Source organism: Emydura macquarii, unplaced genomic scaffold, assembly GCF_026122565.2.
Source record: "Emydura macquarii macquarii isolate MOO-44397 ecotype Brisbane River unplaced genomic scaffold, CSIRO-AGI_Emac_v2 contig_2897, whole genome shotgun sequence".
NCBI lineage: Eukaryota > Metazoa > Chordata > Testudines > Chelidae > Emydura > Emydura macquarii.
Genome location: NW_027133034.1, coordinates 36,358,283 through 36,383,531, shown reverse-complemented (window position 1 = coordinate 36,383,531; position 25,249 = coordinate 36,358,283). Strand labels below are relative to the sequence as shown.

Genomic DNA, 25,249 nt, shown 5'->3' with positions numbered 1-25,249 from the left:
ACCCATCAACCCTTGACAGCTGAATTTGCAGCACTTCCATAGCTAGAGTAACCCCCCCCCCCCACTCCCCGGGCAGCCACTAATAAAATGAGCCCACAGAATACCATCTCCTGTGTTGCCTACTGCAGCATATCCATTAACTATAATATACCGCCAACACTCTTGCCTGGCTATGTGGTTACACCATAATAGTGAGCAAATCATTCTGGTGATAGAATCGGACATGTTTAATTATTTACAACTTTACAATGAAACAAAGAACACACAAGTGTCAGAATTGCAAAGTTAACATTTTATTGAACTTAAATTGGTGTAGAACAGAGGGGCAACAATGGCTCAAGTGTTCATCAGTTAACAAAATGCCCCTGGGGGCGTTTCACTTTATAGAATCTTAATACAGTTTGTGTGGAATTATTGAAAAATAGTTGTTTTAAAACACTTCAGAAAAAGTCCGAAAGGGGGATTCTAGCCCTATTTTTCTTCACATTACCACAGTGCTGTCTGACATTCCCTGTCTTCCTTTAGTAATGTCAGTTTAATATCCTTCCCAAAAACTAAAAGGCTACCAAAGCGCTAGCCACATCTCTTCCCATCAGGTATGCATAAAGAAATTTAATAACACTTATGAAAATAATTAGCTGTAAGGAGACTTCCAAGTAGCAAAGGCAACCAGGCAAGCCTATATGGAATGAATACACATTTACATTGCCAGAAAGAGAGACTGGCTGTGGTATTACTATTATTTCAAAGTAGAAGTTACAGTAACTGAACTGCTTAATCAATCCAATTTATGTTTAAGGCCCATTAAGGAACGTGCGCCTCCAACACTCACGTCTGCATATACTTTACATATCATCCTAGTTAAATACTTTTAGGGGAAAATTATTGCAAAACTAAGTCCACTGGATACTTAGAAAAATTAAAACCAAATATAAAAAATTCAAAGTAGCCAGCAAAAAGAGCTATAAGTTATTTCAACTGTTGTTTTCACAACATCCACTTAACAGCTACAATTAAAAAAAACATGCTAATTCTCCTCCCCTCAATTCCTCCCATCAGATTAACAAACTAGTAAAACTGAAAAGTGATCCCCTTTTAGTGTATGAATTTTTTGCCAACAGGGGGCAGCTATTCATTTCCTTTGACAGAAACAATCAAAATAGTGTTTCAAATGTTTCATTAGTTTATTTAAATAAAAGACTCATTGGGTTCCCTAGAACCAGACACACACTGGCTCCCCTTCACCATTTCTCTAAAACCAACATAGCATTGACTTAATAGTAGCGTAACTCAAACCAAGATTTGCCATCATTTACAAAAAGTTTAATCTGTTTGAATGAGGTGGCAAATTTTGCAGGAAGGGCAATACTATTAGAGGCCCTACTTCAATAGGCTCTGACATTTGTTCAATAGGAATGTAGACTCCAGGGAAACAGAAGATATGTTGAATTTTGCAATAGACAGGCTGTTGGGTATATTTTGCAAGGCTTGAGAAATGCTCAATGCAAAGGACAACATTTAAATTAAGGCTTTTACAGTAGTTTGTCAGGTATAATGATGAGCAATGCTGGACCTCTGATGATAGATTAACCTCCAGCTGCAATAGATGCCTGTAAACCAGAAGATGTGTGCCAGTATAGGTAATTCCTTTTGCACAAAAAGATAATGTGAATGCTTCAATTGCAGTGGGGCTAATTTATAAAGTGATGGTATTACAAACCAAGTAAGCACTGAGATAATTACTACATGTACTATCACTGCTGTAGAGTAATGATGTAGATGTTACAAGGCTGTGCTTTGCCCTGTAGTTACATTTCAGATACCAGAACATTTATTGCCTAAAATAGCCCGAGTTTTTAGAACCGTAAATTTGTTGTTTATCTTAAACAATACAGCCATTATGATTTCATTTTTGCTGATGGATCAACATCTAAACTTGTTATACCAAAACTGAAGTCAAGTGACAAGACACTGTATTTAAGTTTTACACATTACTTTCATAAGATGCCTGAGATCTAATTCAGCACGCAAAGATGCATTTATTTCAATAGGAGGCATGAAATTTCCTTTACATCTTCTTACACTTTTACTAAAACTTCAAATAATTCAAAACTTAACATGCAGATTGTACCAATTACAATTAGTCAGGTAAAAGCACCTGAAATCTCAACATACTGTGTTAGAGATGTCAAGTTTATACAAAATAATGAAAATCCCTGCATATCTGTAGTGTAACTGTAACAGAGCTCTGATTATGTGGGACTTGTCTTCCAAGCTACTGAATCTTTCTAGTGAAAGTAATGTATCAGAAGGACTGACACTAAAGGTGAACTCCCCTGTTCCAGTTATTTGAGTCTGTACTTTCTGGCAATTCTATAGAACATTTTCTGGTTTACAGTGATACACAACAATTTTTTTTTTGATGCTGGAGATAAAGTTTATTAAAGATACTACCAAAATTTTGGCAAACATTCCAAAATCAGATTTGTAAACATAATGCTTCCCTTTTCTATTGGCAGCACTTTGAAAAGACAAATACAGTAAGACAAGTAAACAAAGATTAATTCAAAATGCTTAATTTTTGACCAAATAACTTATGTTCCCACATGATAAAGTGATGGTTTAAATCAAATTAAACCAATAAACTGCATGAAATGAAAGTTTGTGCTGTTTGATGATCACAGTATTTTATAGTTAAATACATCTGTTCTGTGTTATATTCCTGGCACCCAGGAGAAAACTCTTTAAATATACATTTCATGTAGGCAATAGCTTCTTTGCATATCTCTCTTCAAAAAAATACTTTATAGCAGTATATAAATAGGTCACCTACATGTTTAATTTTATAATTTTGCCCAAAAACTATAGATCTGTTTAATTTTTGTAAAGTATCAATTTTCCCCAACATGAATAAGGCTGACAAACTGTTGAAATGGAAATGCTTTCATCTTCCACAATAGAAGTAGCAATTTTATAGGAAAAAACCTACTGCAACACTCGTCAGTTGTTTTAACCTGAGCGTTTGGCCTACTTAGAGTAGCAGCTTTTTTTCTCCCCCCCCCATCATGCTCACACCCACACAACCTTGCACACATACAGTACAAGCACACACTTTCAGACGCTGGTAGGCCACAGGGTGCTTCCCATTGCTTTAATAAAATGGGAAGCAGTGTAGCTAATAATTTAACTACACTAAGCACACACAAGCAAACACCTTAAGGCAACCATTGCAATGTGGGTTTAAGTCGCAGGGGTAAGTTACTATTGTCAATAAAGAGGCTGTATATAGCTTTCATATATACACACACCTCTTTTTTAACCCTCCAAAACAATGTCTTCACTTTTTAAAAACATTTTGTGCAAATTTTAAACCTTCTACTGTTTAAGGCAAAGAGTTTGCATTAACAAGAAAGGTCAGAAAACAGGCTTATATTTATCCAAAAGCATTTCAACTTGCTACATTTTTTTTTAAATGTGCACAACTTCAAAGTAGAGACACTAAGTCCCAGTATCTATTGGTAAAATGATTTCCATGGACAAACATAAGTCTTAAGGAAAAGAAGGGACCAGAAAAAAAGCAGCTTCAAATATGCAGAGAAGCAACCTCAACAACAACAACAAAAGTAGTAACTTAAGTCTGCTAATACTGAAACTTTTGTAATGCAAAAGTTTAATCTTTTTAGACTCTTAGAGCAACTCATTTGGAATTTTAAATAAATAAGCTTAAGTTTATTCACATCTTCTGGTCCAAGCAGAGATCTAGTGCCATGACTCTGCTTGTTGTTGGTCAAATTCACCTATTAGTCTTTTAATATGAGCCAGTTTGTTATGAAGATATTCACATCTGCACTTTTCCTCATGATAGTTGGGACTAGACTGCAAAGAAAGAGAAAAAAGTCAGGGCACAGAAACATTTCTGCAATGTTTTAATCTGAGTGCCTATCACTTAAAAGGACACCTAGATCCTGTACACAGAATAAGAATTATGAAAGTGTTTAACATATTCACACTTCCCACCTCCTAAAGAACAAATTTAAATGCCATTTGCACACACCTGTTTGATCTTCCGATATTCTTGTAGGACTTCCTCATGAACTACCTGCAAGTAAAAAAACTGAAAGATCAGCTGAAGACCATTTCACTGTTGCAAAGTGCAACTGAATATTAACTCGACTAGAGGAGTGGGGTGAAGATTCAGTTTTACCTCACAGACACTTAAAGGTGATCTACACAAACATTTAGTTCATGGTAAATTGGAATATAAATCTACTCTGTACTAGACTGTCATGGACTAACCACCTGTGTGGATCCTGCTAACATCCCTGAATAGTCCATGAATGCACTCTGATCTAATTCACATGGACAGTTAGTCTGCAGCAAATAGATTCACACTGCAGCTTGACACGAACTAAATATTTGTAAAGACAAGTCCTTATTTTCTGGTCACCCTCCTGTGTGTGGTGTATAGAAGAGCAAGTCTGCAGACAAAGCCGTGATAAGGCCATGGAGGGGAAGTGGTTATGTTTGAAGATCCCTTTGTACAGCACCTCCTCCATGCCCCCTGTAAAATACTGTGCAGCCATGTGCTGCTTAGAAGTAGGCAAGACCTTAAATTAAGGGGAGGGATCGTCTCCCACCCTCCCAAAGCCTGGAAAACCTGTAAGAAAAGTTGTGGCTTTGATATCACCTGAGACAGCACTGATCTCTGTTGCTCGCTGTTCTTTCAGCAAAGTCAGAGAAACTGGGGCCAGTAACCAATAGCAGCATAGCTACCGGTCCTATTGTACTGGTATGGTTGGAGTATAGATTATAGAGAAACAGGTCCCTGTGCACAACAGGACAAGATCCACACTTTAAGAATCCAGTTTCCTAGCCCATCTGCTGCCCATAACATAACCCCTTGGAAGCAGAGGTTAGGGGGGAAAATTCTGAGTTGCAGCTACAGAGACTTTCCATTAATTTATTTCCCCCCCACTCATATATTCTGATCCTGCACACGAGTATGATCTACAAACAGCACTAAACTTCTCATCTTGCACAAACCCGCAATGCTACATACTGTACAATTCCTAGTAGAATGTACTTCAGATCAAAATAATTCGTTAGATGTTCTGGTACACTAACATCTGGAATGTATTGTTTCAGTTGTTAGCCTACGCCTTGGGGACCTGGGTTCATTTCTCTGCTCTGCCACAGGCTTCCTGTGAATTGGGGCAAGTCACAGTCTCCCCATGCTTCAGCTCTCCATCTGTAAAATAGGGATAATAGTACCTCTCTGCCTCACAGGAGTGTTGAGAGGATAAATACATTAGAGTGTGGGGCACTCAGATAATTTCAGATAAAACATGCTTCTACCAAATTATACATTTATCTAAGGTTTTTCTGTGAAGTTTGATTTTTATCATATATATTAGTTTTTAAAGTTTGGAGCACTTGGCTACATGCTTAAAGGCTTGAGGTTCGGGGAGAGGAAGAAGAGGGAGATTTAAAAACAGACTAAAAACAAAGTGAAAGGTAAAAATGGCTAACAAAATGCCTTCTATTCCTTCTTTACCTGATACTCCTTAGATCCTGGAGAAAGGAGCTTACGTTGAGCATCAAGTTTCATAAATCTTCTAGTGACATTCTCCATTCTGGCATGTAAGCTTCTGTATTCATCATACTCTGCATTGAAGTCATCCTTGTAACTCTGGCGTTGCTCATACGAGACAATAGCTATATATTTTCTAATGGAAAGAGTAGAGTTACACTTACTTTCCATGAAATGCCCTGGGTATAAGATTGTACAATTCATCGTAAGTAGCTGGAACATACTGAGAAGTGAATTGCCTACTAATGTAAGCCAAAAATGTGACTAACTTAAAATATACTTCTATCCTGCTGCGCTAGACATATTGATATTTAACTGAACACTTTGGTTCAGATGGTTTTTAAAGTCAGTGTATTACAAACAATCAGAACCTACCATATTTCAGTGGCAAATGGCAATCTATAGATGTATTAGTATTTTGCACCATACGGTGCTTATTCAGAAGTCATAAGACTACCTACAACTATAGGTGTATACACAGAATAGTTAAGCATCAAATTAAACAGAACCAATGCCTCAGTTTAAATACAAGGGGAACTGCTGGCAACTCATTTCTTATGATGGCTCCTTAATTTCAGAATTTGTTTCCTGTACTGATCAGCTAGAATGAAGTGCATCTACCTCCTGGGCACGCTGTTAAAGCCCACCAGTTTTTTGCTGGCATTTGCAAGTGTTTGAATGGATGAGCTGGAATACAAGAATTTATTTCAAGATTTGGCAGATGCATGGCTCTTGAATAGAAAGTTACAATTAATAGGATAAAATATTAATTTGCTGTATTAAGTGTCAAACTCATCTAAAGAATCTGTGGTAAGTGACAGGCAACATAAAAAGGTCTGATGAGGTCTGCAGCTCAAAGGGACTGTTACAACTTTGCCAAGCACAAAAAAAATGCTTCTGGACACTGATGCTACCCAGATCCCCAAAAGTAGCTGAGGATCCAGCAAGGCCAAGTTGCCAACCTGTGTGTGATTAAAAGTAGGCAAACAATCAAAACAGCAAATATAATCTTTTTTCCAGTTTTCCCAAATACACCAGTGTTACCTTCGGTCATGTCTGACTTTAGCCTCAGCCAACTGGCCCTCATCCAAACCCCTATTCTGACCAGACACTGGGAAAACTTATCAACTACACTGTCACCAAGGGTGCTACAATCCCAAGTGCCCTGTATACATTGAGCAGAAGGGTACAACAGCAGATGAGGGCACTGTCCAGTGGTGCTCTCTGGATTCTCTCAGATAAAGAAATGGAACAGGAGCACCTCCAACTATTCCTTTCAGGGCCCAGAAGTATGTTTATCTTGTGATCAATGATGTTAGAGACAGCTGTCAGATTTTTAAGTAGTCTCGGTTCTATATTCAGGCTCTAAAAAGAGAGATCAGGCTGACAGGGATCAAGGAAGTTCTTTTACTCTGAAGTATCAGCAGAACTGCTTTGCCACCAGCTTCTCTCGCTCATTCCTCTTTTTAAGCAAGTTAACTGGCAAGTTTATCCTGAAGGGATGGATTGACAAATTACTCTCCGGTGGATACCAAAAGGCTTGGAGGACATGAATCTCACAACTGGTCATAGCCCAAAAACTCCACTAGTACTTCCAGAATCTGTGGGCATTGTCCAAGATTCAAGCGGAAAAGACACCACATTGTCTCCTCAACCACTTCAGATACAATCTGGTCCTAATTAAGAGTGATTTAGGAAGTAGTTTTCAGATGTAACTGACAAGCAACGTTGTCCTAAAAGCTCCTGCTTAATGTTCTGATAGAAAATTTCCAATAAACTCAGTTTGTGCCATTCAAGTTTTCAGAAAATGCTGATGAAATGGCAATTTCATCAGGCTGGTTTCTGATGACATGTCCGTTTCCTGCCAGCTTGCCGCCCTGGTTCCTTGACTCCAGTACTTCCAGGGTCCACAAAGTGGACTGCCCCGGAGCTGGAGTTCCATCCCCTTTTGCAGGAAATTTCTAATTTTCATTCTGAATCAGAACAAAAACAAATTTGAAAAGAAAAGCAAAAATCCTATGTGAAGTGGCATACCTTTCTCTTCCCAGCTCTAACAGTGCTATTTACACTCAGCATGTCAAGTATTAAGTTAGCATTGTCATCACCACTCTGGGGTGGTGCACTGCTTCACCCCATCCCCATATATGCATCTATTGGTATTATGGTACTTGTCTTGGTCTGCCATATTAACTCTGTTGGAGGGGCAGAATTATTAATTACTCCACTGAACAAGGGATTAAGAGGAGTTTGAAAACTGGGTCAAACTTATTTTCATTCTTTCCAGGCATGTTTATCTGATCATTTCTCACGTTAAAGAAGATGGAACAGGACATTACTGAACCATCTGTTTTAACAGAAAACAGGATGTACCAAAGTTAAAAAGCTGACTGTTAGAGAAAGCTTGCCCCCAGTGGGGACTGAACTCATCTACCTGAAATAAAGTTGCATTTATTCCTAGTTTAACTGAGCTATTGTTAACCCTGTCCCTTGATGAAGCTAATAGAAGAGAAACCCCTCCCACCCCACTATTTTACCAAACATGAATCTGCAGGAGAAGGGGAGTGTGCTGCCCGAGCATGACAACATGGCTCATTGCCAATATTATAGCTGATATCTTTGACACGTGCAAGCAATGAGATTCTAGCACTGAAGTCACATGTACAATGCGATTAGTCACTGTTTTACATTAGAGCAGCGTGTATGGCTGCTAGGTAGGGTTGTGTCAGCATTTCAATTCTGGACATTTTAGAACCATCTTCAGATACCTCACTCCTTTCTCAGACTTTGTTCTTCTTTAAACTGAGGAATGAGTTTAAGAAAATCCATGTTGACTTTTTTTTTGTCGTTTTTGGTATAAGAAAAACTTTACAAAATAACAGAAGAGCATATTTGTTAGTAACACAACTGGAACTGGGCAAGATGTATTTATTTCATAGCATGGTTATTTGATTTTTACATTTTGAAGAAAAATGTAAAGCCACCAATAAAACAGTGAAAAACAGCTACTGAACATTTGCAGAAGCTATATGTAGGATTTTTAGAACTGTTCAAGGAATTTTTAGTAAATATTGGTTTAAAATATTCTAAAAATACATATTTAGCCAACACACTGGCTCTGTTACAATAGTTGTTTCAATCTGAGACAAGTTCTTAAATACTAGAGAATGTTCAACATTCAGCTGTACCAAGACAAGAGTTATGCAGTTAGATCTAATATTTTTGGCATATTGAAAAATTTCACATAATCTCCTACGGAATGGGTTTAAGAGTTAAAATTAAGATTTATTAGTACTTGCCAATTTTTCACACCTATTCAGTTATAACCAAGGCTCCTGTGTACTCTTCAGGAAGTTCAACCTTAAATTTGAATCAAGGTCCCCTGATTTTAGCAGCTCTCCGGTGAGCAGTTTTATGGTACAATGACTATTTTCTGCAGCAGTTTCAAGTTCAGACTATAGTCAGGTGGCATCAAACCTTTAATAGCTTAACACAATTTCTGAGTGGATGACATCTGTGATTTAGCATTACAATAGTCTTTGAAGTCTTTTTAATTACTTTTAAACTATGCACTAAGTCACAAATCTCTCCCCTTAGAAATACATCGAGTGCTGTGTTTCACTAAAAAACTGTTGACTTCCAACTATTTGCCTGCTAAAGGTGATGCGGCTTTAATTTCAATGACCATTTAAAAACAGACAACATGGCGTTCAGGCTCCTACAGAGCTAAAACCATATACCACAGAAACAGAGAAGTGTTCCTGTGATTTAACTGTAACTGGTGTTCTTTTCATGCCAGGTAAACCTGGAATGTTTCGACAAGATGCAGGGAATGTAAAGCTGTAATAAGATATACTTAGTTCATATAGAAATATATCTGAGCATACATCCCAAGATCATTACTAATGTGTGTTTTATATAGATATTTTGTACACGTTTGCAAAAGCTATATTATCTAAATGAAGTGCAGCAAGGTTATAGTTTACACACACACACACACACACACACACACACACACACACACACAGAGAGAGAGAGAGAGAGAGAGAGAGAGAGAGAGAGAGAGAGACAAAAAGGTTGACAAGTTCAATTTTAACTTACTGTACAGAGGAACTTTTATATTGGTGAAAGTATTCAAACATTAGTGGAAATCCCTCAGTCACATTTTAATTTATTCTATGTTTGTTGCAATAGAAAAACTGTACTTAAGCCAAAACTTGCTTTATCACAGCCCATCTTCTCCCCTTATTTGATTTTGCAAGGACATCAGTCCTGCACACTCTCACCTGGCTTTTACATATAGACTGGAAGAAAACAAGCTATCCTGCCTTTTCATGAGCTAGCCCAAATGAAGACAATATTTTCTTCACCTGCAAGCTAAACTGAAAACCAAAAGTTATGACAAAAGCTTTACTGCACACAAACTGAAAGTACTTACATTTAGAAAAATGTAAATACCAGCATTTGCTCCATTGTAAAGACTAAAAATAAAAAAATACTTAATGCTATACATGACACTGATATATTTAAAAAGCTGAGATGACCTCAAAAGTTAAGTTAAAGGTATTTTCGTTCTGATTCCATATATTGTTATGAACGCAATACCCTTTCACTCATTACCATTTGTGGGTTCATTGATGCAGCTTATTTTGAAGTTATTGTAATAGATCAGAGTGAAGGATCTCATTCTGTCACGGATTCTGTGACTTCAACGGACCTCAGTGACATTTTCAGTTTCTGCACACGGCAGTGGCCACTGGGGCTGCAGCAGTGGCTGCCGAGGCCGGTGGCGGACTCTCGCCGCAGGGACTGGGTCAACGCTGCAGGAGGAATGGCGAGGCTGAAGCAGCGGCCAGCAGTCAGCCCCTGGCGGGGCTTCAACTATTAGAACCCCTCCCGCCAGAGTATTTTCAGTAAAAATCAAGGACAGGTTGCAGGCTTCTGGGAATTTTTGTTTATTGCTCGTGATCTGTCTATGACTTTTCCTAAAGAGTACCCATGACAAAATCATAACCTTAATCATAATAAATATAGGACTTAGTAAGTTGTAAATTTCAAATATAATTTAAGACATTTTAAAAAATATATTTATTTACATTTAAAAAAAATCGGATTCAGTTTTTATTCACTCTAGCTGTAAACTCTGCTGCAGAAAGTAGTATATATATATATATATATATATATATATATATATATATTCTATAAAGAATAGTGAATATATAGTAGTAAAAAATATACTCAAAACCAAAAGCTTCTATTATTTAACTTTCCTGCTGGGCAATCTAACTACTAAATAGGGAGCATGTCTACCACCCACTTCGTTGTTTTATTTCAGTATTTTGCCTGCTCAAGAACTTCACTTTTTGAAGCTCTTCAGAAAGAAAGATTCTTAGATATTGACTGGCTCTTGCTCAAGACCTGAACAGACAAGCTCAGAGAATGTTCAATATGCACGTGTGCTCACATAATGTGGCTGGTAGATCTACTTTTAGAACCAGCAGCATTGAATTGGCCCTTTAAAAAGTTATATTTTGGTAACTTCCATTTTCTAATTACAGAAGATCTTTCGCAGTTGATTTTTGAACTGCCTGTTAGTGCATGGCATGAATTTTATCAATCTTAGGCATAATTTTACTTACACAAAGTAGTCTGGTAGTTCACTTGTTGATGAAGGATCTGTGGAGTCAGTGCAAGTCTCTTTAACTCCTATATGAAAATAAAAGGTTGACATATAATAGGATTCTAATATACCTAACGCGATCCAAATTTGAAGAGTCTGGGTATGCTTCTTCCCAGGAATTCTATTCTGTTGTGTCAGTATGCAATCATGAGTGAAGTACACAACTGAATATTTAATATAGGGGCCATATGACCACCCTACAGTAGTCAAAATCAGGAATTTAAAGTGCATTAGCTACTGCAGAATCTGTACAAATAAATGAACCAATCTTAACCCAAGGTCAACCCTTCTATTATATCAAGATAAATTGTGGTATCTGCACAACAATTCAAAATCCGAGGTGGCAGATGTGGCCACACAATAGTAGCTAGAAGTTTTACATGATTCATGGGACCAAATTAAAGGACAATAGGGTGGAAAGCAAAAGTGCGTTGCTTGGTGCAGGATTCTCTTCCTCTCCCTCCCCCTGCCCCAACCCTTTGTATGGGTACACAAAGTTTATTATTTAATTTGAACACTTATCTATAAATGAAGTCCTTATAGCATTTTATGCAAATATATTTAGGATTTAGGCTTTAATCTTCAATAGACAATTTCCTCAATAAGGCAACATTGGTTTTTATAGGTAAAAAAAAAATATCAATGCTGCTCTTCAGGAAGGTGTTATGAAAGTAGAGTACATGTAATCCCTAAACAATCCATCTATTTGCAAGCATTACAAATGGGACTATTTCCTTTATTTTAGGAAGAGCCCCGTGTTTTGACAATTCTTATATTTCTAACAATGTTAGGAACCATTCAGAAAGGTAAGAAGACAGTAAATATGTCACTATAAAAAAACCATGATACGCCCACCCCTTGAATTCTGCATGCAGTTCTGCTTGCCTCATTTAAAAAACAGATATATTTAGAACTGGAAAAGGTATAGGGAATGGCAACAGAAATGATTAGGGAAATGGAACAACTTCCATAGGATGAGAGATTAAAAATTGTGGACTGTTCAATTTAGAAAATAGACAAATAAGGGGGGATATGACAGAGGTCCACAAAATCATGAATGGCGTGGAGAAAGTGAATAAGGAAGTGTTATTACACCTTCACATAACACAAAAACCAGGGCCCAATGAAATGAATAGGGAGCAGGTTCAAAACAAACAAAAGCAATACTTCACACAACACCATCAACCTGTGGAATTCGTTGCCAAGGGATTTTGGAAAGGCGAAAAGTAGAACTGGGTTCAAAAAAGAATTACATAAGTTATCGAGGATAGGTCCATCAATGGCTATTAACCAAGATGGTCAGGGATGCAACCCCACGCTTTGAGTGTCCCTAAACCTCTGACTGCCCGATGCTGGGAGTGGACAACAGGGGATGGAGCACTCAATTGCCCTGTTCTGTTCATTCCCTTTGAAGCATCTGGCACTGGTCACTGTCAGAAGACAGGAAACTGGGCTAAATGGATCATTGGTCTGACGCAGTATGTCCATTCTTATGTTCTTACTCACTACGTATATTTTCAGATGTGGTATTTGAAACTTACGGGCAAAACCCAAAGTTAAAAGTTTAGTTTTGCTAGCAAGTTTTTGAACACACCATCCCACATATGACAAATTAGTGTTACCCTTATATTGCAGAACACTGAGTTATTTTGAGTAACAGACTATTTTGGCGAAAGCATTCACGCAGGCTCCAATAATCAGAGGTCTGTAAGAATATATATAATTCAGACTAGACAAGTGTCTGAGTAAAGCAATTATATTTATGCTAAATGGATTACTCTTCCTACAAGTGGCATTCTTTGTACTAATTTCTACAGATAAAGGAGACATGCTAAGTTTAATAGTAACTATCAATTCAATGAGATGTGCAAAATAAATTTTATTATACAAATAAACCTATGTTATCCACATTTCAGTACAATGAACAAAAATTCAATTTTAAAAATGAACGTTTGGTTTTTTTTTTTTTAAATAAAAATATTTTACAATCAGGTCTTCCTCTCAATGTGCCCAGCAGGCTGTGCTCTATCAATATAAAATATCAATTTAAGGCACAATATAGAATTTTTCTAGGCATTTAGAATTCTGTAACTGGCTGACAGTGTTCTTAATGCTACCATATATTGGTGTATTGGGCACAAAGATTTTCAGAAACATATTCCATCCCTGCAAACGCAGCCATATTGTGTGCCTAAATGAACCACAAAGATCCAGGAATCAGCGGTCTACAAGAGCAGGGATGCCTTCAAAGAGAGCCCAATCCATACAATCAGCTCTGTTTCCAGAGATGAAACAACAGTTTTAGACTAGGTGAGGCCTGAATCTCTCTTCTGATTTAACAAAAGCTATTTAGAACATGAAATGCAATGTTAAAGGAATTGCCCTTACTTACTCACTCTTGATAATTTGTTTACTAAATGTGAATATTAAAAACTTTGTAACTCCAACTGGTATCTTATGGGTTTCAATTAGCCACATTCCACAGCTTTATTTATTTATTTTTTTTAAATAGCATTTGGAAAGCAAATGTATTTGGTAAGCTTTTACTTAGTTTTGCAATCAGGGTTTTAAGGGTTTTATATCCTCTTCACTACTGCTTAAAGTAGCAGTAAGAGTCACTTTTTGGAGCGGGGAGGAGAGGAAGTTTCCAAACCAAGACTTCAGTACTATTTGAGTAAACTGCAAGGCTTTTGGTCTAGAGAAAACTGGTATAGTCTCTCCCCAATTCTCAGAGATCTGGAGTGTTCTGGGGTCAAGATTCACAATGTTAGATTTTTGTTACAAATTACACTACATTTGCTATTGTACTATAATTAAATATAAATTGCAGTTGATAAGTATGCTATGCAGCATTATCTCTAGCCTTTAGTGTGTACTTTTATTTCTTAATTTATAAAAGCCACTGTGAAGTAATAACATTGTATTGTGAGATTCAATAATGCTGTTTGCTGTATGGTCAATCAAATTTCAGTTAGTTCTCTCTCTCTTTAAAAGTCATTTCACAGCCAGGAAGTCACAGTCAATTCTCTGAAGAATGCAGAAAATCCCAACAACACTGATGCCAACTGATAAATTGATTTAACCTAAGACAGTTAATAATTAAACTGCCCTATGCTCAAAGTGGTATGTGAACACCTGATAGTTAAGAAAACAAAGCTAAAGAAATATTTTTTGTTCTCTCCTTTTGACTACCCAACATTCCTTTCCAACAACCTGATTATAATTAAAAAAAATATGAATTATTCCTATAATTCAAAAGCTGAAATCAATCTAACCAAAAATAAAATTGAAGAACATTCTGTCTGGAATGCCATTATTAGCTGTACTTGTATAAATATGTAATTCCTCCCCTTTGTTTTTATATAGCTTTAAAGCTTAGTAAGGTAATAATTTACACTTTGGTTCAGGCGAAAGCCGCTATATATAAAGGCAAGTAAATATCATTATTCCCATTTTACAGCTAAGGAAGGATACAGCAGAGAGAAATTAAGTAACTTATTCAAAGTTTAGTGAGTCAGTGGCACTTAGGAGTGGAACTGTCGTCTTTTTTCTAGTCCATTGTTTTACCCGCTAGATCAGTCTCACTTATTCATAAAATAATTTTTAAAAGCAGCTCTTTAAATACCTTCACTTGAATCCAAACTGGAGTTTTTTAGCTTGGCAATTTCTTCTTTCTTTAGGTCTCTCTCCTTTTCTTCCACACTCTCAATGTTATGTTTTTTTATTTGGTCCTTCTCCTTATGTTTTTTTGACTTCTTTTTGGATTTTTTGTGCAACACTGAATGTATCTCATCTGTTGACTTTGGACATGCTAACTGAACTGCAGTGGGTGCTGGGATTTCCAAAGGAGTCCTAGAGGTATATTTTTCTTGCTGGTCCTCAAAGACGTTGCTGCCATTCTGACTAAAACTATCAACAGGCAGATCTTGAGTCCCCCGGCCTTCAGGAGTGCTAGGGGAATTGGAGTTAGAGTTTACAGGCTGAGGAGGATTTGAAACAGGAAGGCGAGTTGAAGGAAGTGGTGGAGGGGCTGGAGTGGCAGCAGCTGCAGGGGGAGGAGGTGGTGGTGGTGGTGGTGCAACAGCTCTCTCATTGGAAGTAGTCAAGTGACCATTTAATGTTGGTTGAACTCTGTTGGTAAGGTGAGATATTCTTGGTTTTTTATTCATTAAAGGATCGATAAAATCTGAATCCAAAAGCCGTTTCTGCAATTAAAAAAGGCATTAGTTTCTATTTAGTCCAATTCTAAGGTACAACATAAATTGATTAAAACCTAATCTTTTATGCTTGCTAGTCTATCTTGAGATAAGATGAAGATCACAACAGCTAAACATATGCTTTGTTTCATGCTTAAAAAATAAATCTAGATTGTTTTTAAAAAAAGAAGATCTGTCATCCTGAGAAGATTCCCCCTTCAGGCCTGTGATCAAGACTTTGGAACCACATATGATATTATCTGGGGAAATATCACAGTCCGTGCTGAACGTGACAGGCTAGTCAGTACTCTGTAGATATTTGTGCACTATAGATACATTCAATAAGTAAACAGTTGTTGCCTCCATATAGTCTGTGCTTTTATTCAAGTAGTTCCAACCAATCTGGAACAGTGCGCTTATCAGAAAGCTTAAACCTCAAAAAGGGGCAAGGAAAATCTAGTTTCTGCACTTGGGAGCCTGGATTCTAAATTATTCTCAGAGAATATTGGAGTTCTTTTGAAATACTAGCTGACTCATGTCAGTGTGCTTAATATGCAGATATTGCTTATGTTACAGTACAAAGCAGTGCTCTGACCAGAAGTGGCAGGTACAGCTCTATTACACAGCTAAATTACTTCCAGATTTAGTGTGTGTGTGATGGAGTGGATGAGAAGAGGGAACCACACAATTTATACCATTTAACTGTTCCCATGAGAAACAGTAGCCAAAGTTGGCAAAAAACAGGCATGTATTTTCGCCCTGTCCTAAATATGTTAATGGTCTCAGTACAGGATGTTCAGTACTTAGTTCCACCTGTCCTGAAACAGAAAATGTAAGCAAGCACAACCCAATAGCACCTCTGCTACTGCTAGAGTGTTATTTTATATTTTTATTGCAATCAGTAATACTTTATCTTAAATAGTGCTTTTCATCTGAAAGTTTTCCAGTGCTTTATAAAAGTGGGTATTATCTCAATTTTATAGATTGAACAAATGAAGCAAAGAGAAATAATTTATCCAAGGTCTCAGAAGTCTGCAGCCAGGCTGAGTCTAGAACCCAGATCTTCTGACTCCATTCCATCCCTTAACCACTAGCTTACACTTAATCATAACTGATATCTAAATAATACCCACAGCAAAAATAAATGGAGTATTTTTTCCAGCAAAAGAATATGGTTGCTCTAGAACACATTAGTTCTACCCTTTCCTGCGTAGATACTGCATTTAAACTAATGGCTAAAAAGATGCAGCATAAAAATGCTTGTATGACAGAAATATCAAATATCAAAACAATATGACCAAACTCCTACAGCATGCAACAGGGTATGAGAGTTAAGCAATACAAATATCTTGCCCTCATTTGAAGTACCAAGACACACCAAGATAAAATTGTTTGGATATATACGATATATGTTTTTTGTCTGAATATTTCGCAACCACAAAGTGATTGTGTGACAATAATGAACACCTAAAAGTTATGCCTCTGAGGACAAGTTCAAATCTGAGCAAGGACACAACTTTTGCCAACAAACTATTAATAGTTACATTTTGCATGACCATTTACGTGTTCCGATATCATATCGGAAGGCACAATTTGAGAACCTATGTTCACAAAACATTTTATGAGCCATCTATGTAGAAGTTTTGTTTACAACAACACTATTTAATCTCTAAACACAGGTTAAGTTTAGAGGTCCTTAGGGACTACATGACAAGAATTTTTTTTAAAACCCCACACAAGTTCCACAGTCTTCCATGATGCAACTATTTTTAAGTGATATTCTATGCCACCATCCAATTATATAGAAATAGTTGCTTCACCTTTTCCATACATTAGAAGGAGTATTGGTGCCTCATTACATTATTAAAACTTTCACACCAATATAAAACTCATATGTATTATGTCTTATTGCATCATATTGCAATGTAAAGAAAGTCACAAATTAAATACCTGGGAAGGAGAAGCAGATGCAGCATCTTTAGTAGAACTTAGAGGAGATTCCAAATGACTGGTGCTGGTGGCATTCTGAGATGAATTTAGTTTTCTGTAAAGATCACCCATATTCCAGGTTACAAGGAAAAAAAAAATCAAGAAAAAGATGCTCTAATAGATCTTACATTATTTGAGAAGAAAGAAGCCTGTTAATTCTCAAACAATGTATTCTTTTATTACTACCTTTAAAGAAAAAGATTGAACTTACCTAGAAAGTACTAACTCCAATGACTGTCTGTCTATCTCATTGTATCCAGGCCAGTCTTTTTGGATCTCTTTAAATACATAATCCTTCAGCGTGTAAGAGTTGTCCTTGGGATTCAAGTTGGCTACCTACAAATATATATTTAAAAATACAAACATTAAAGCTATCTACAAGTTACAATACGAGAATAGATTGGACAGTTTAAATATTGGTTGAAAATATAACAATAAAAATGTATTCTTATGTATTTTTTAGCCTTCAACTTTAAAGGCAACAAAGGATAGACCTTTCATATAGTGAACACTTTTGTATGCCAAAATTTTCAATCTTGGGTGTATGAATTTAGGTACTTATAAAAGAATGACCTGGTTTTTCAGAGGATCTGAAGGTCAGTGTGCATTAGTCAGGCTTATTCATATTTACATGTCTAAGTACAAATGCAGAATTCTAACTTTAGGAATTCAAGTTCAAACATTATAATTCAAGTGTTTATTCTTCCTGTATTTCTAATGGATTAGCAGCCAACACAGTTCTGCCAACATCAATGATGCTAGATCACAAAAAATAAAAAAGAAGAAAAGTGGGCACAGCTCTGGGAATAATGCTAATTAATGCTGCAGTGCCAGCAAAAGGAGCTTTTTTATCTACCCAAATGATTATGACAAAAATAGGTTACTTTTCTTGTTTCCTAGTGACTGTGTCATGGAGTTTAGTATATGCACACTCCTTAGAAACCATGTGAAGTTGTAGCATTCCACTGGATAGTGTCAAGATAGTACAACACTTGACCCACCACTATATTTTCCCTTTAATGATAAAGGGACAAAAACAACTGTCAGTTAAATGAGTGACCAATTTTTTTTAAGTGTATCTAAAATTTTTAGTGTAATGAAGATAAACAATTGCAGCCATGTACCTCAATACATTTTAGGCATGCAATAAGGTCCAAGTAAAATTTAGCACTAATGCAATTTAGAAGGGATGCACAGGCCCTGTTCCACACCTAATTCTATGACAAGCCCCAAGTGTACATGCAAAAACATATCCATGAATTCCAGGAGAAAGGTTGTACTCATAATTCCATACTAGTTAAAGCCTTGTTGTTCATTAGCATATGCAGCCTATTAGTGCTCTGCTTTAAGACAGCTTCTGATAGCTCCCTCCCATTCCTGAAGAGAAATACATTATGTATTTGAAAAAAAGCCATGCTGCTAAAAGTCCATGCTCACTGATGCCTACTACATCAATGCAGTAATTTGACACTTTTCCCCTTTAAGGCCAATTTTATACCTTCAAACTGTACTATGTGTAACAGACCTCTGAAATTTTTGCTTCTCCAGGAATTTAGGAACAGGCCCTTTGCCTGTTGCTCCTAGCAAATTAAGATATTAAAAGAGCCTTTGCACACTGAAATGCATATGGACACTAAATCACTGTGATTTATGTAGATTTTCCTCCCTCCCGGAATTTGGACATGGAGTCTCAAAGGAAGAGGATATCTGAATGTGTGCTAGTGGATCAAGTACATTTATTAGGTGTCTTATATAGTTCCACATCTCATTTTTAAAATGTTTTATGGATTCTGTCACAGCTGATTGTGATTTTGTTCTTTGAAATACCATTACTAAACTAGGACTTGTACATGCCTATATTTTGCCTGTGAAGACTTTTAGTGACCCACCATATTGTCTGAAACAAATAAAAGTTACCAAAATCAAAGCAGAGTGGATCCATTTGTTAGAATCAAAAGCAACAGCAATACTTTCAGTAAAGAATGTTTTCTTACAATGTGCAAATATTCACTATGTTTAGGTTCCTAGTTTCAGCCCCTCACTGAATACATGTGCATACTTCAGGACCATTTACAGTTTAACACTGTCTAATAAAAGGTCTGTTAGAACTTTGCTGATGAAATGATAGCATTACGGATCTAAAAATAAAAAAACTTTGTAACTTGCCTTGTAGAAATAAGATGAGTTAGCACTATACTAAATCAGCAACCATCCCTGCTGGCTTCTGAAGCCCAAGTATACTTCAAGCACTTTGCACTGCAGACTTTTTGGAAAGATGCATGTGCCGAGGAGGCAGCAGGCTATGAGACAGATATTCCATACTATAGCCATGGAGGAGGATGGATTGGAGAAAAATCATTGCACTCTTCTCTGCCTCCTCTCACTGTGCATTTATACAGGCCTGGGCCTTTAGAATTTTATATTAGCATCAGTAGGTGCTACAAGGGGACTGAAATGTTGTACTAAAAAAGACGTTAAGTATAGCTTATAACTAAACTGTACAATTAACTGACATCTGACCTTGAACATTTTAACAAAGCACTATTCAAACTTTCAATTTATTGGTCTGGCAGATGTACAGAGTTTATTAGCAATCTTTTTCTTTTAGCCAGGTTAAAAAAGCATTACTGCATCTACGGTCCAATTCCTTTGCTATGCAGCTACACCATGGCTTAAGTTTCAGGATCTGTCATCTTAATCTTTTAGAACTACTACAGTGAGCTATAGAAAATGATATAATTGTTAACATATTTTAACAGCCAATAAAAAAACCTTCAGCCTACATAAATTTAAAATTTACATAAATTTAATCTTACTGTGTGAAAAACTGAATTAAGCATATTTGCTCAAATATTATGGAGATGGAAGTTACAGTAAATTTGTATGAAAAGAATTCTGTAAGTAGTGGTATTTTAAAGGTATTTTAAACGTATTTTAAATTTAACTAAAGCCTATTTTAGAGATGAATAAAAAAGTTTGGGAGACTAAATCTGCAGATTTCTGGTAGGCAATGCAGGGACAGGTGCACAGCTGAATGTTAAAAAGGCATCCTAGCAAGCATTTCTGTCACAACTGTTTATAATGGAACATGAAATGAAGTCAATCCTTTGTGTCCAGGAGTCCAAGAGCATATACTGAGGGAACACAAACTTAAGGATAATTTTGGTGAAGGATAAAATTCCACTACCCTCTCCAAAACAATTATAACTCTGCTACAAAAACGTTACACTCATGGAGAGAACAAATGATGAATTGGGGGAAGAATCATGATGGCGTTTGTAAAAAGAAATCATGCCTCCCCAATCTATTAGAATTCTTTGAGGGGGACTCAACAAATGTGGACAAGAGTGATCCAGTGGATATAGTGTATTTGGATTTTCAGAAAGCCTTTGACAAGGTCCCACAATTACAGTGACCAGATGTCCTGATTTAGTAGGGACAGTCCCAATATTTGGTGCTTTTTCTTATATAGGCGCCTATTATTCCCTCTCCCCCCACAGTTGTCCCAATTTTTCCACATTTGCTAACTGGTCACCTTACTCACACCAAAGGCTCTTAAGCAAAGTAAGTGATCATGGTATAAGAAGTAAAGTCCTCTCATGGATCAGTAACTGCTTGAAAGATAGGAAATAAAGGAAGAGATGGTCAATTTTCACAGTGGAGAGACAAACAGCAGGGTCCCCAAGAATGTGTACTGAAACCAGTGCTGTTCAACATATTCCTAAATGATCTGGAAAAAAGGGGGAACACTGAAATGGCAAAGTTTGCAGATGATACAAAATTACTCAAGATAGTGAAGTCCAAAGCAGAATGTGAAGAGTTACAAAGGAATCTCACAAGACTGGGTAGCAAAATAGTAGATGAAATTCAGTGTTGGTAATCATCATCATCAGTTCGCCTAGACAGCAAAAGTCTGTTGCGACAGTCCCCTATGGCGCGTGCCATATTGGATCGTATGTCCCTAAATACTTCGCCATCTTGGGGCGGGGGCACGGAAGCGCAGTGACTGAAGCTGTTTTCCTAACAATTAGTTCTTTGCTTCAGCTATATGGCCACCATTGCCATTGACATAAAAGGGTTCAACCACTGTGGGTAATGAAGACTTCGCTGCTGCCCAGTCTTCACTAGAGTTGGTAAGCACAAAGTAATATACATTGTAAAACACAATGCCAACTACATGTACACAATAATGGGTCTAAGTTAGCAGTTATCACTCAAGAAAGAGCTTGGAGTCATAGCTAATTCTCTGAAAACATCTGCTGAATGTTCCATACCAGTCAAAAAAAACTAACAGAAGGTTAGAAACCATTAGGAAACGGATGGATAATAAGACAGAAAATACCATAATGCCACAGTACACTGACACCTTGAGTACTGCATGTTATTCTACTTGCCTCATCTAAAAAAAGATATATTAGAATTGGAACAGGTACAAAGACAACAGAAATGACTAGGGGTATGGAACAGCTTCCACATGAGGAGAGATTAAAAGACGGACTGTTCAGCTTAGAAAAAGAGATGACTAAGGGGAGATATGATTAAGGTTTATAAAATCATGAATGGTGTGTTGAAAGTGAATAAGGAAGCGTTATGTGAATGGGGTAAATAACACCAGAACTAGGGGTCATGATGAATAATGAAATTAGGCGGCAGCAGGTTCAAAACAAACAAGAGACAATACTCAACCTATGGCATTCGTTGCCATGGGATGTTGTGAAGGCCCAAAGTATAACTGGGTTCAAAAAAGAATTAGATAAATTCATAGAGGATACTTCCATTGATGACTATGAGCCAAGATGGTCCGTGCTCTGGATGTTCCTAAACTTCTGACTGACAGAAGCTGGGTGTGGATGACAGGGGATGGACCACTTGATAAACTGCACTGTTCTGTTCATTCCCTCTGAAACATCTGGCATTGGCCACTGTCAGAAGACAGGAAACTGGGCTAGATGGATCATTGGTCTGATCAAGTATAGGCATTCTTATGTTCTCAATGGAGGTTAAAGAAGCCAAGGAATAAGGATGACTCCAGACTGAACTGTAATTTACTCAAAAGGGCTCTGACATGCAGTGTAAAAAGGGATTTAATCTCTTCAATTCCATGGCCATCTTTGCATACATATACGTATGGGAAAATGTGCAGTATATGTGTAATGTTACAGATGTATTTTCTTCTGCAGAGAGATATAGTTTCTTCTGAAATGTTTAGTGAAGAATTATTTTAAGAAATTTTCTTTCTTACAGAAGGTGAACACCAATATTTTCATTTACTGTAACATTTAAGTTTCAATGCTAAGATTATTCTATCACAAAATATTTAACTAACTATGTAGTTAGGCACCAAGTCATAGGCCACTACACTTGATTATACAGATTTCTCTCTCATTTAAACATTACCCCCTCCCGCAAAACTTCTTTCAAGTATATAAAATGGGCTTGTAAAGTAAACTTGTCACAGGAAACATAAGTTCCTTAGTGAATCAGTCTGAACAGTTAAGAGAAACTATGTTCACCAAGCAAGCATCCTGGAGTAACAAGAGTAAGCCTCCTAAGGGGAAAAAAAAACTGCACTAGGAACAAGATACATAAAATATAGACAGCAATTTTTCCCTAACACTCAAGCTTTAGAAGTCTTCAATATTACAAACTTCCACTCTAAACTCGTGAAACTTCCAATTAGTTTTGATTTAATTATTTACAAAACAGGGTACCTTTTCAAGAAGTCAGTCAAAGAACAGTGAATGTGTCCACCATTCACCAAAGTGAACTCTCACTTTTCTAGATGAAATATGGCAGTAACATCTTGAACTGTATTAAGAAACAAATAGGAGAAAGATCAGGAAAGACATCCTGTCCGGATGGTCTCACCTGCTGAAGGATAGCTGCAAGGGAGTTCTTGTCTTTTTGATTAACGCCATCTCTTTGTAAGCGAGCAAGTAGCTCTGGTTTCTTGTAGGTCTTCAGTGCCAGTAAGTGAATCACCCTGTCCCTATATGGTCGCTGAGAAATACTGTTGTTTACGTGGGTCTTTCGTATTGTATTTGCAGGATTGATGGGTGTTGACCTTTTCCTCTCAGGCACTGCATCTGGAATACTTTGTGGTGCTTTCCGAATCTGTACTCTTTTACCTAATCCAGAATTTAAAAAAGGGGAAAAAATTAATAGCTTTTGCATGATTTATAAACATCTGTTTTTTCCCAACGTTTAACTCAGAGTATTATCTGTACAAGTATGGTTTAGTTCGAAGAAAATATCATAAAATGCATCATGTTCAGAACTCAAAAAGTCTGATACAAAATTACTCAAATGTAAGTGATATTGTTAGGAAGGCAAGATATGTTGCTTTATTTATACAGATGCATGCCTTCAGTATTTTCTTTATTAATTCACAGACTGAGAAAAGTTCAACACCAAGCTAACGTGATATTTTATGGTTTAAATGAGGACAAAACTCGCATGAAACTAACTTCAGGTGACTAACATGTTCTCCACTGGTGCCTAAGGAACCCAAATCTACATATTAACAACTCCATAGCTTGGAAGTGAATATACAAGCCATGTGGTTGTGAAATTTATTGGGGGGAAAAACAAAAATTTACATTCAACACCAAGTATTGAATTGATCAGTGGCATGTCAGATCCAATCACTGGTGCCACATAATTTCAAAAATGAAACTTTTACCTCCATTACCAAAACAATCCATGTAATGGACCTGAAATTTTTCACTAGAAAGAACCTGTCAAATGCAACATCTTTGTTCCAAGGATCAAATCCGCAGATGTTTCAAAAATGCTCTGTTTCTAATTAAAAGTTTTACATGCCTAGAAAACATTGTTTCCCAATAAATTCAAGTGGTCTGCATGTTTGTAAAGGCACCCCTCCAAAGATAATGAAGTAAACATATGCAACAGCTTATTTAATCAAACTGGCTATTTTTTCCATAAAGGTAAATGGTTAATAGTAATAGCTCTTCTTCACCAGAATCAAAGTAAAGTGGCCAGGTAAAAAAATATTTTTTAAAAGCATTTAAACATTCACCACTACAGACAGGACACAGATTTAATTGAATCTAAGAATTTTACTGTAATAGGTTTACTATTTTGGCTTACATCAAGGAGTAAAGTTGAGACTTGGGTATTCCTCCAAACCCAATTTATTACAAGTTTGGTATAGAAGACTTTCAGGGACACAATTCAGTGGTCCCACCCCCAGTCCGACAGCCTCCGTGCTGTTGAGGAAAATGAAAGTCTCGGGGAGGGAGAACATCAAGCTGGAGTGGAGGAAAACTCTTCACAGTTGGGATACTACTGCTAGATGATATCACGGTATCCTCTCACACTGATGATACCCCTCTAGGAGAGGGGACCCCAGTTATTAGGAAGAGACAAGTAAGAGTAAAGGGGGATTTGATTATCACTAATATAGATAGTTGGGTTTGTGATGACTGGGAGACCCGCATGGGGAATTGCCCCCTGGGTTCAAAGGCTATGGATCCCGAGACATCTAAATAGATGTATGTGTAATTCAGGGGAAGAACCAGTATCATGGTACACATATGTACCTCTGACATAGGGAAAGGTAGGAGAGAGGTACTGGAGGTCAAATTTAGGCTGCAGGGCCAGTTAGAGAGGCTAAACTGTGGGTCTCCGTGCATGGATGGTGTTGGGAGGAGGGTTTTAAGTTTATTAGGAACTGAGGAACCTTCTGGGAAAGAAGGAGCCTATAAAAGAAGGATGGGCTCCACCTAAATTAAAATGGAACCGGATTGCAGCCATGTAAAATTAAAAAGGCTGTAG

General features: G+C 37.0%; 1 protein-coding gene across 1 annotated transcript in view; it reads right to left on the bottom strand.

The window, feature by feature from the left end:
* Positions 1-271: 271 nt before the first annotated feature.
* Positions 272-25,249, bottom strand: part of ELL2 (elongation factor for RNA polymerase II 2) — a 64,653-nt gene continuing 39,675 nt past the window's right edge. The window contains exons 5-12 of the mRNA XM_067569234.1: positions 23,321-23,580; positions 17,664-17,788; positions 17,414-17,507; positions 14,893-15,472; positions 11,227-11,293; positions 5,555-5,726; positions 4,055-4,099; positions 272-3,876 (exon numbers count right to left, since the gene is read on the bottom strand). Of these exons, the coding sequence (XP_067425335.1) occupies positions 3,760-3,876; positions 4,055-4,099; positions 5,555-5,726; positions 11,227-11,293; positions 14,893-15,472; positions 17,414-17,507; positions 17,664-17,788; positions 23,321-23,580 (1,460 nt within the window). The 3' untranslated portion in view covers positions 272-3,759. The remainder of the gene's footprint in view (positions 3,877-4,054; positions 4,100-5,554; positions 5,727-11,226; positions 11,294-14,892; positions 15,473-17,413; positions 17,508-17,663; positions 17,789-23,320; positions 23,581-25,249) is intronic.